Source organism: Chiloscyllium plagiosum, chromosome 21 (genome assembly GCF_004010195.1).
Source record: "Chiloscyllium plagiosum isolate BGI_BamShark_2017 chromosome 21, ASM401019v2, whole genome shotgun sequence".
NCBI classification, from domain to species: domain Eukaryota; kingdom Metazoa; phylum Chordata; class Chondrichthyes; order Orectolobiformes; family Hemiscylliidae; genus Chiloscyllium; species Chiloscyllium plagiosum.
In genome coordinates, this window is record NC_057730.1 from 44,110,407 (window position 1) to 44,122,827 (window position 12,421).

General features: G+C 40.6%; 1 protein-coding gene across 1 annotated transcript in view; it reads right to left on the reverse strand.

Annotated features, from left to right (window-relative positions):
• Window positions 1-12,421, reverse strand: part of LOC122560819 (acyl-coenzyme A synthetase ACSM3, mitochondrial-like) — a 55,676-nt gene that overhangs the window by 10,519 nt on the left and 32,736 nt on the right. The window contains exons 8-9 of the mRNA XM_043711942.1: window positions 5,080-5,160; window positions 2,619-2,720 (exon numbers count right to left, since the gene is read on the reverse strand). Of these exons, the coding sequence (XP_043567877.1) occupies window positions 2,619-2,720; window positions 5,080-5,160 (183 nt within the window). The remainder of the gene's footprint in view (window positions 1-2,618; window positions 2,721-5,079; window positions 5,161-12,421) is intronic.

Genomic DNA, 12,421 nt, shown 5'->3' on the forward strand with positions numbered 1-12,421 from the left:
AAATGCTCATTGCTCACGGGGCAAGCTTCAGCCTCTTTTGTTTTTGTTTGTGTGTCTGTTTGCTTTCTATGATAAAAGCTCAAGTTTGTACTTGTTCAATTTCTTGTGTATATGTTGTGTTCCCCTACTAGACAATGAAAGGCACAGTGACCTTTCAAAAATGGTATGATCACAAGAAATGCTGGCCTTTCAATGGATATTCACTGACTGGCGAATTGCTCCGAGAATGGCGTGTGGAAAATTGGGGCCAGAAATCTTTGTAAAGGATACCATGGGAATGGGGTAGGTAGTTACTGAGGCAGATTTGTAAAGATATGGTGAGAGAACTCTATAGTTCTCACAGTAAAACCCACCTAGGGACTCAGAAGTAAATACTCAATAAAACATAAGAGTTGGCCTTATGGGGCTACTTTATGTCTCTTGGGCACCGTGATTCATGTCTGGGAAATGGTTATAATTTTCCCAATCAAGTCTTCAAACATCTGATAAACTCTTAGTTTGGATCCAAAGAATCCTTTTTAAAATAGCTCAAAACAGCTTTTAAGTAATCACAGAAAGATGTCTCTATAAATGGCATCTTATATCTCAAGGAAAGATTTCAGATCTGAAAGGTCCTGCTGTGTGGTACTGCCAGTGAAGATTCCCTGTGATACAGATTCCTGAGATATTCTTAACACATTTTGAAAGACTTCTCCATCAGTCAAATAGCCTGAATGAGATCTAAAAACAAAAGCGAGAGGAACATTCCCTTTTTGGATTCTTGCCTATAATCCTGATTCTCAATTCTGTAAGAAAACATATTCAATCCTAAATGCATGTTATTGGGGCAGATACTTTGTTAGTGCCTCATACTTATCTGTAGTCAGAATAATTCTGCAGAAGTAAAGCAAAGGATCCTATATAAGAATGCCTTTCACTTCCAGTCAGAGTTTTAGCAATTGCAGGAACTTTTCACTTCAAAATTGTCTTCTATGATGTTAAACATGCTTTAAATTCATTTATTTAATTCAAATATTATTAAATAGTAAGTTACTTGAGTAATTTTACATTTTTTTCACATTTCCCTTGTGTTCCATTTTGTTTCTTTCAAGACAGTTGCCAAAAAGAGTTTGAGCTCCTGGTTTAGTACCAATTATTGGTTTTAAAGCCCATTAGGGCAACCTCATGGCAATTGTTCTCGATGAGCTATTTGGACCAGAGCTGGAATGTCATTGGTTCAAGGAGCCTAAAAATAAATTAAGGGGAAGTTCATGGTGGATTTACTTTAAAAAAAATTAACTGAGAAAATAGTGGGGCAAATGGGAACATCACCACCTGCAAGATCACCCCTCTCCCCAAGCCAGTCATCATCCTGACTTGGAATTATATCTCCATTCCTTCACTGTCGCTGGGTTAAAATTCTGGAATTCCTTCCCTAAGAGCATTGTGAGTCAACCTACAGCAAATGGACTGCAATGGTTCAAGAAGGCAGCTCCCCATCACCTTCTCAAGGACAACTAGGGAGGGGCAAGAAATGCTGACCCAGCCTATGATGCCCAACTCCCATAAGTGAATAAAAAAAAGCTGACAAATTTATCAGACTTGATGATTTTCCTAGGGTTCTAAAAAATACTGGTGGTAAAATAGCACCTGCAGGGTGGAAGGAGGACATACTTCCTGTTTCAAGGAACCTTTGACAATGTCAACTAGCATAGACTCGTGTATAGAAGTTTATGTTGTCTACTGCTTCTTGGAAATGGGCCAAGCGAACAGATTAGAGAATGGGTTAAGATGGAAGTGATGGGAAAGAAATGTCAGAAAAATCTGCAGGTTCAATGTTTGTATGGTGGGGGTGGGTGGGGTGTGGGTTCGGTGCTACTATGGGAGGGAAATCTGTGGAGAGATGTCTTGAAGAGGCTTGGTAAGAGAAAAGGGGAAATGTGACAAAGAGATTTGAACGAACCATCCCAGTTAATGTATGTGATTGAGAAGTCACTATGCAATGCATGCTTTTATAAAAAAAATATTGTTGATAGTAGATCACCCTACCTCTCCCCCCAACCTGGTGAATGCATTTGCTTTGATAGCCACCCTGCATATGTTCTGAAGAGTTTATTGAAATGGCAAATGCTCAAAACCTGAAACATCTCTGGAGTGTTTGCTCCACTTTATATGGGCAGTGCTCCATTTCTTACATATATTTGATAAGTATCTCTCAGTTCTGCGCTGACAAAATGTCAACATTGATCTTCCCCTGTTCAATATCCAGCCCACTACAAGGAAGAACTGAATCAATAGATTGAGAACTAGTGAATGGTTTTTAACCATCTTTTGGTTGGTGCCAAAGGTCATCTCAAAACCTTACGTGGATTAAATGTACACCAAGAAAATATTTGCTTTGGTCCAGAAAATTAAGTTCTTACATTGAGATTTGCCAAGGATATGAAGAACACATCCATTTTGTAGATTTGAGAGGTCAAATGGGTTAAGTAAATTTTTCTACAATTTCACTGCATCACTCACCGCTAATTAACTAGCTTCACGAAATCAAACAATGTCATATTCATCAATAAGCACAAAGTACAGTACATGAAATAATTACAGCTTTCAGTTATGTAATAAAAAGATGGTTACTGTACAATGTATCCAGAAAAGAGGCCAAAAGGTCTAACGGGCTTCATTTGAACAGCAATTTGACCTTCCACTCCAGGAGGAACCACATTGTGATTCTCATCAATAATCTGAAACAAGAATAACAATTATAAAATGTGCAAGTAGCAGCAGAAACAACCACTTCAAAAAAATACAATTAGGTTGACTGCCCAGTAGGAGTGCTTTCTAGCTCAAATTTAGTATCAAGTGTAGCATTTACCACATACACTGTCTATGTTGTGCCACATTCTGAAGGAATGTTCACAAAAAAAAAATGTAAAAGGTGTTATGATGTAGAAAATGGAATACCTGACGAGTCAGTTCCCAGAGTGAAACATGACTTGATAGACCATAAGTTGTATTTTTTGTAATTTGGTGGCCATGATGTTCAGTCACTGAATATATTCATACGAGGCTTCAAATGTACTTCGAACAAAAGAACATGAAGTTCTTAGACAAAGAAAAGCAAAGCTACATAAATGGCAATTTGAAAAGCAGCTTATCTGAAACAACAAAAAGAACAGTTCAACTATTTTCAGCTTTTCAATGTAGAGAAGGCAATGGCCTAGTCATATTATCACTTGACTATTAATCCAGAGACCTAGCTAATGTACTGGGATCCCAAGTCCAAATCCTGCCGAGGCAGGTGGTGGAATTTGAATTCAATTTTTTAAAGAAATTGAATTACAAATCTAATGACGACTGTGATGGTTTAAGATGATTTTACACCTCTGATAGGCTGAAGCCTGCCACAAACTAATGACAATTGTTGATTTTTTGGAGAAAACAAAATCTGGTTACAAATGCCCTTTAGGGAAGGAAACCAGGAAACTCCTGATCTAGTCTACATGTGACTCCAAGACCCATAGCAATATGGCTGACTCTTAAACTTCCCTCTAGTCAATTAGGGATAGACAAAAATGCTGGCTTAGCCAGTGATGCCCTCATTCCATGAATTAATAAAAGAAAAATTCTCAATACTATTCTTTACAGATATTCATCTCAGTGTTTAATTTCTCAGCCCACTGACAAAGTTGCAAATGTCTTCCTGCACCTTTATCAAATTTGTTTCTCTCCATTACTGTCTCTCCCCAAAATGAACAGATATTAATCACCTCACTGACTTTTCCTAACCGCAATGTCCTGTCTACTTGAACTACTAATGTAGTTTAAGATGACTTTCCACCTCTGATAGACTGAAGCCTGCCACAAACTAAACTGCCCTTCTGCTGGTAGGAACCTTGCCTTCTCAATTGAAACCTGATTGTTGGCCCTGGCCAACTGTTTCTTCGGTAACTACGAAATTTAGCTTTTGAAACACTTCAACAAATAACTCCACAGCTGGCTCAGATATTTAACTTAAGTCATATGGTTTTTTTTAGGAAAGACTGTTTTGAACTCGCTATTAAAATAAAAACTTTGTAAAAAGAACCAGTCCCCTCCAAAGCCAAAGACCTGTACTTTAGAATTGAAATTCCCAAATGCTAATATGTTAGAAACTTGCAGCACATATAAACTGTGGTGTCTTGCCATATTGCAGTAGCCGACCAGGTTCTTCTGGAAGGCTTGGTACCATGTTGGAATCCTTTGATTTCAAATTATACTGAAGTTGCAGCACTGATGGCGTGATTGAACTGTGGCATTTCCGTGTTACACAAGGGTATGTCTAAGGTGAGAGGTCCCTGTCATGTACATCTGAGGTACATTCTGATGGGAAAATATCTATATCATTTCCACCAGGCAGACATTAGCGAAACCAACCCTACAGATTTTCTCAATGCATTTAAAACTTAGTTTATTCTTGTTAGCTTGGCTCGTTGGTATTAGCCTCACCTTGGAATTAGAAAGTAGTGGATTTAAGTACATTATCCAGGCTGGTACTTCAGTACAGCGAAGATGTGCTGCAGTATTTAGAAAAGTGCAGAGGAGATGCTGCAGTTAACATCTCCCAAGACCAACAAAACATAAGAATTGGTCCCTTGACTGTTGTGTTTAAGGCACTTTACTACCCATATATTTTTCTGTTTTGTTACAGAAGAGTGAGGAACCACAGTGAATTACCACAAAAAGTAACTTGTTGTTTGTAATATATTCTGGAATGCTCTGGAGATTTCTTCAAGCACTGACGTATTAATAAAAGCTTTTTTAAAGATTGGAAGAGGCATAGCTTTTCAAACTGGTAGCTTCAATCAAAGAAAGGTCAGTCACTGCAGTGTACAGCATTAAGACAATTGGCATAAGAACTAGAAAATCCATAAGGATATGGAATGCACCATCTTAATTCGTAATAAGAATTGCTTTTTTTTGGAGCATTATGCTGTCATTTCTGGCTGTAATTTCAGAAATACAATGAGCAATTGACGGGAGAAAAGATTGAAACTAAAACACTGCAGCTCAGGATTTGGATCTTTAATGGCTATTGAAAGGGAATGGATCATTAGAACTTACTTGAACGTTAATTTCGGGAGCTGGCTTCCCCATTGAACCAAGTTTAATTTTCATGCCTTTGAATGTTGCACAGAGCAAAACCTGTACGAAAGCAAAGCAGAAACTGTTATAATCTGCATTTAACAGTCCAAAGCAGGATAAAGTATGTCCCAGATTAATTTTAGATTAGATTAGATTGGATTACTTACAGTATGGAAACAGGCCCTTCGGCCCAACAAGTCCACACCGCCCCGCCGAAGCGCAACCCACCCATATTCTGTCCTCCAAAGGCACTAATTTCATTCACAAAAAAATGGGAGTTGGCCTCTATTACTTCCTGTAGGAAACAAAGTAACACTGACGCCATACAAATGCCAGGGACTGACCATCTCCAAGAAAAGACAATTAACCATCGCCCTTTGATAGTCAAGATCGTTACCATCACTGAATCCCTCACTATCAACACCCAAAGGATTAGCATTGATCAGAATCTGAACTGTACTGGCCATATAAATACTTGGCTACAAGAGCAGTTTGAAGGCTAGGAATACTGCCGTGGATAACAGACCTCCTGATGATGCAAAGCCTGTCCACTATCTATAAGACACAAGTCAGGAGTGTGATGGAATACTCTCTACTTGTCTGAATGTGTGCAGCTCCAACAACACGCAAGAAGCTTGACACCATCCAGGTCAAAGCAGCCCAGTTGATTGGCACTACATCCCCCACAAATATCCACTCTCTTCACTGCTGATGCTCAGTGGCAGCAGTGTGTACCATCTGCCAGATGCACTGCAGAAATTCACCAAAGACCCTCGGACATCACCTTCCAAACATAACCACTACAACCTTGAAGGACACAGCCTGCAGATATACGGAAATACCACCACATGTGTAAGTTCCGCTCTAAGCCACTCACCACCTTGTCTTGGAAATTTATTGCCATTCCTTCACTGTCGCTGGTCAAAATCCTGGAATTCCCTCCCTAACAGCATTATGGGTTTACTTATAGCATATGGACTGCAGTGGTTCAAAAAGGCAGCTCACCAGCATCTTCTCAAGGGCAACTAGGAACAGGCAATAAAGGTTAGCTCAGCCAATGACACCCATACCCACAAGGGAATAAATAAATAACACGTTGACAAAGATTATCTTAATAAATATACATACATTCTGCACTCTTGAGGATCTAATTTCATTCACAGGCAAAACAGGGGAATTCGCCTGTATTACTTCCTTTGACTGCAAAGTAAACTGCAATAAATGCTAGCCCAGCCAGTGATGCCCATGAGTGAATAGAAAAGTCATGTATTGTTGTGTAGTATAATATATTGCAGCATATTATTCCACAGTCTACAATTTGCAAATCATGTTGCAAGGCTTCTGAAATCTGCTGAGATATTATTGCTATATTTGTATTCTTCGAGTAATTCTAATTCAAATAATACTGATAACACAGAACTTTTGATCTGACAGCATGGCAACTATTGTTGGCTTACAAGCAGCAGAAATGGATGAGGAGATTATAAAATGCATTTCACCTCAAAAGGTGATAACATTTCTCCATCTTTCTGTTACAGTCTGCTTCTATCAATCCTGACATTTTGAGCACACTAAATAATTGAATGGAAACAACAGAATTTTGTCAATAGATAGAAATAATATGGTGGTTCATTTGAATTAAGAAAATTCAGATTTGAAGTAGAGAGCAAAAATGTTGGCACTACCTACACAGCTTTCTAACTTCCTTAAAATAAACAGAAGCATGTGGCTGAAATCATTGAACGACTGTAACATCCCATCAGCCACCATTGGCAGTAAGTTGTGTCATTATGCTTAAGCTTTCAAGAACATTTGTGTCCAATTTACAGCACATTGTTAATCACTTTCAAATATATCATTTTCTGGACATTTTCATAATAAATAACTACATTCTGAGTTCTGTTTAAAATTCCACTACTGCAGTATCGATTTGCATAGCTCTATTTAATCTGAATGAACCAGCTGTTAACATCATAAATGGGAGGGCTGAGCAAACCAACACTGAAATTAAATGGACGTGGGGTATGTTTTAAATGCACAAACACATTTCCAAACATTGGTGTAAATTGAGTTATCACGGGAAACCAGATAATTTCAGGAATATAATGCGGGTGAAACAATTCTGAACAAAGAAATATAAAGTAGTGGTGTACAAGTTGAAAGCGTGTTGCACTTACACTGAAACAACTGCCATAGAACAGGCTATATATCAGTCATAGCTGAGAAATAAATGCCCTAGTTGTGTCACAAATATTGTCCTCTTAAATAGCAAGGGGACAATTTTCTTCTAAGAAAGCAGTCAGCAGAACATTAGCAGTTGGGAGCTCCGATTGGCCAATTTCCTGGGTTCAGGCTTATAGAGTCATAGAACTATACAGCATAGGAATAGACCCTTCGATCCAACAGTCCATGCTGACCATAATCCCAAACTAAACTAGTCCCACCTGCCTGCATTTAGCACACATTTGCCACATTTCTTATTTTTATACTTATCTAAAATGTCTCTTAAACGTTGTAACCAAACCCACATCCACGACTTCTATGGGAGTTCATTCCACACATGAACCAGTCTCTATGTAAAACAATTGCCCCCATGGCTTTTTAAAATCTTTCTCCTCTCACCTTAAAAATATGCCCTCCTAGTCTTGAAATCCTCCACACTAGGGAAAAGACACCTTCATTCACCTTATCTATACCCCTTATTTAAATAATTATAGCAATATTGAAAAGTCAGTTTCAGGAGAAGAGCAAATTATGTGGAACATTAGCATTTGCTGCAGTATAACATGACCAGTCACCTCTGGGCAGCTGAAGATTGTTATAATCACAATGAGAAGTCATTGGTATCAATCACCTGTAGTTGGGAGGAAGAGTATTGCTACTAATCCTTATTCCAATGTTAGATAGGGGCTTTCTAGTAGTCTATGGTGAAAGATAAATCATGGATAAGAGAAGAAGCCCATGTCTTAGATAACAAGCTGCAATTTATTACACCTCAACAACTATCTACAGGTTACGTCCACTCTTAATACTAGTGTAGTTCAGGGAAGGAAATCAGCCATCCTTACCTGGTCTGGCCTCCATGTGACTCTTGGCGATGTAGTGACTCTTAACTGTCCCCGGGCAGTCAGGGATGGGCAATAAATGCAGGCCTACTCAATGACACCCACATCCCATGAAAGAATTTTTAAAAATCTATTACTAACAAGAATTATTAAAACAAGTGTCCCCAGCAAGAGACTGAACCTGATTCCAACAGCTGTCTGCTCAAATGCCTTAAACTGTCCAGTGCTCCTCTCAGCAGTTCTGTTAGATTTCAGAGTGGACAGTGTTTCGGTTTAGCTCAGTCGAGCCCTTTTACATCTGTTACAGGAATCAAGAGTTTTCAAATAATTAAACTCAGGAGTAGAGATTGGGGGCAGCACCCTTTGGGGGCAGTGGAATAGAATGCCCTCTTGATGAGTTTGGCAGCTCACCTGATTGGAGCAGAAGGTGTAGTGTGTAGATATAGCCACTTCTGCCTGAGTAAACCAAGGGTGGGAAAGCTGGTAGATGGGCTTTCAGCCTGCCACTGTAGGTATTCAACTAACAGTTGGTGAGGAGGTTACCATGAGGGAAGACCAAAAAATAAACGCTGTCATGTTTGTTTGCTGGGTCCCCAGATTGGGGTCCCTTGTTTAAAGACACCACTGAGTGCCTGACTAAGAGACCAAGCAATGGGAAAGTGGGGAGACATCTGAAAGCCCTTGACTCTGATCTTCCTACTATGCTGAACCCATCCTAAACACCTGTTGGCAACCTAATTTGCCTCAGGCCTGGCATCCCTTGGCAATCTGAGGCTTTTGGTGGCATTGATGGTGATCTGCTGGTCTCTGATTGATGACCAGCTTTGTGGATTTCCACTACCATGCTCTTTTATTCCAATGAAAGAAGCAATGCTGGCCACTTGTAAGCCTGATGTGCAATTAATGTGGTAGGCCTTCCCTAAAAGAGGAACTCTGAGTATCCTGCTGGTTTCCAGATGGCGGCAAGGATTAAATTACAAAGATTAAATTCCTCTCTCACTCTCTCCTTTCAAACAAACACCCACAGTGACACTGCACCTGGGACATATGCTCAAGTCCTGCTTTGCAATTACACAACATGACAGACCATTTTGTACAACACTCCCATGAATGTCTTCTGCTAATGCTGATGGAAAATCCCAGAAGTGATGAGCCAGCCATTGAGCAGATAGTCAGTGAAAGAGCAGAAAGTTCCCTAGTCCAACTTCTTGTTTATAACATTTGGGAGTCAATTTCTCCAGGGTAAACTATGTCCAATTGTATCTATTATGCCAGGTGTAAACCCAATTAAATTGCAGCATCTAGACATAATGGTGGCGCACAATAATGGCTCACTGCTTCCTATAAGAAATGTTAATTGTTGTTCCAATATACTGTAACCTCTGAAGAATACACTTCCTACATTCTATACAACAGAAGAAACCATACCTACAGGAAACAGGCATTTCAATTCCTTGTTTATGATCCAATATTCTGCTCTGATTTAACGATTTCAATCAAATACTCCAGTCAGAGATTCCATATTGGCAACTATAGTGTTGTGTTTCTGTTTAATTAGGAAGCTTAAATTTCAGAGTATTCATTGAAATTCTTTCTCCAGATTTAAAAGGAGTCGGGTTTGCATATTTCTGTCAGTGTCAATGCTGCAGGAACAAAGCAACATATCTGCTGGTTTTGTTTTTAGCCAGCAGAGGGCACCCACAGCTGAATCCCTGAGATTCTGACTTTCTGGAGGATCAAATTTGATTAGATGACATACTGTACAGTATGGAAACAGGCCCTTCAGCCCAACAAGTCCACACCGACCTTCCAGAAAGTAACCCACCCAGACCCATTCCAACCCCAACTACTGCATCTAACACTTTAGGCAATTTAGCATGACTGGTTTTTCTGATCTGCACATCTTTTGGATTGGGGGATGAAACTAGAGCACCTGGAGAAAACCCATACAGATGTGGGGAGAACATGCAAACTCCACACAGACAGTCATCCAAGGCAGGAATTGAACCTGGTGCTGTGAGGCAGCAGTGCTAACCACTGAGCCACTGTGCTGTCCACAAAGAGATTTGGAAAATGCAGTGGCTTGTATTACAAACGAAAGCAACCTTCTGATCTCATTCTCTCTGCTACCATCCATAATGGTCTTCGTTAGTTGAAGAAACACTAGGATAAATATGGATGAGGCATTAGACCCATTCTGGGCACCTGGGTGCTGACTAAGAGTCTCTTGCCCATTTGTGGGCTCACCCTCTTACCACTGCAGAAATTAGGGTCACAGGTATGTGGGAGGTGGAAGGGCAAGTTACATCTGGAGTGTATTGAAAGGAAGTGTCCAGGAGAGTGTTGGGAGGAGATAGTTTCTCCCCTTGCATGCCTACTGGGCACCACCCTATTTCCTCTCTGAGGCCATGGTCCCTTGTAACCCTCTCACCTTGCCATTGATGCTGAGTGCTCATGGCTAGAAGGGCAGGTTTGTGTATATATCAAGCAGCACTGATTATTCTGAAGGATCTAGGTCTCCAAGGTAGCTGTCACTATTCCCACTCATGGTGAAGGCCAAGTACATCCATGCTGGAGCCATCATAGGAGTGAGACTCCTCCATTCTCATTCGAGCCTATTAGGTGCCTGTGGCCCTGCTGCCTGATATTCCCCTCTCTCTCTCTTTCTCTCTCTCTCTCTCTGTGCAGGTTGACCATCTCAATTCGGGCTGAGTACAGGACACACACATTTTCTGTATTGGCCTGAGCAAGTACCTGATCTCTGGGAGTCTACTCAGTGTCAGTGACCTCAGGCACTGCTTCCTTCACTGACTGCGAAGTGGTGCTAGTCATGTGCTCGCTAGAATGTGTCCAAGTCTAAGTGAAATAGAATGCCCACAAAGGTGAAGGTCTATCAACTGGTGGAGGGAGCCAGTGAATGCCTCATCAGTGTATATCCTCTGAGGGTTTATAGACTTCCTCCTCAGAGCTGTCAGTGGAGCCAAGATGTTTGGAATGTAGCTTCCTCCTTGCTAGGTTTGCTGAGTGCAAGTTGAAATAATACTTAGCCAGGCGGTTTCACATTTCATATGAAATCTGGCGTCCCTGACAGCACAGTACCAGAGTGACAGCCTTGATTTCTTTTTGTGCTCAAAACCTGGGCTGTCGCTTGAACCCACAACATTCTGAAGGACCTGGTAGGTATAGGGAATGCTGGATGACTAAAGAAATTGAGGGTTTGGTTAAGAAAAAGAAAGAAGCATATGTCAGGTATAGACAGGATAGATAGAATGAATCCTTAGAAGAGTATAAAGAAAGTAGGAGTATACTTAAGAGGGAAATCAGGAGGGCAAAACAGGAAGATGAGGTAGCTTTGGCAAATAGAATTAAGGAGAATCCAAAGGGTTCTTACAAATATATTAAGGACAAAAAGGTATATTAAGGACTAGGGAGAGAATAGGGCCCCTCAAAGGTCAGCAAGGCGGCCTTTGTGTGGAGCTACAGAAAATGGGGGAGATACTAAATAAATATTTTGCATCGGTATTTACTGTGAGAAAGGAAATGGAAGATATAGACTGTAGGGAAATAGATGGTGATATCTTGCAAAATGTCCAGATTACACAGGAGGAAGTGCTGGATGTCTTGAAACGGTTAAAGGTGGATAAATCCCCAATGCCTGATCAGGTGTACCGGAGAACTCAGTGGGAAGCTAGAGAAGTGATTGCTGGGCCTCTTGCTGAGATATTTGTATCATCGATAGTCACAGGTGAGGTGCCAGAAGACTGGAGGTTGGCAAACGTGGTGCCACTGTTTAAGAAGCCAAGCCAAGGAACTATACACCAGTGAGCCTGACCTCTGTGGTGGGCAAGTTGTTGAAGGGAATCCTGAGGGACAGGATGTACATGTACTTGGAAAGGCAAGGACTGATTAGGGACAGTCAACATGGCTTTGTGCTTGGGAAATCATGCCTCACAAACTTGATTGCTTTTTTTGAAGAAGTAACAAAGAGGATTGATGAGGGCAGAGCTATATGGACTTCGGTAAGGCGTTCGACAAGGTTCCCCATGGGAGACTGATTAGCAAGGTTAGATCTCATGGAATACAGGGAGAACTAGCCATTTGGATACAGAACTGGCTCAAACGTAGTGGACAGCGAAGAGGGTTACCTCCGATTACAACAGGATCTGGATCAGATGGGCCAATGGGCTGAGAAGTGACAGATGAAGTTTGATTCAGATAAATGCGAGGTGCTGCATTTTGGGAAAGCAAATCTTAGC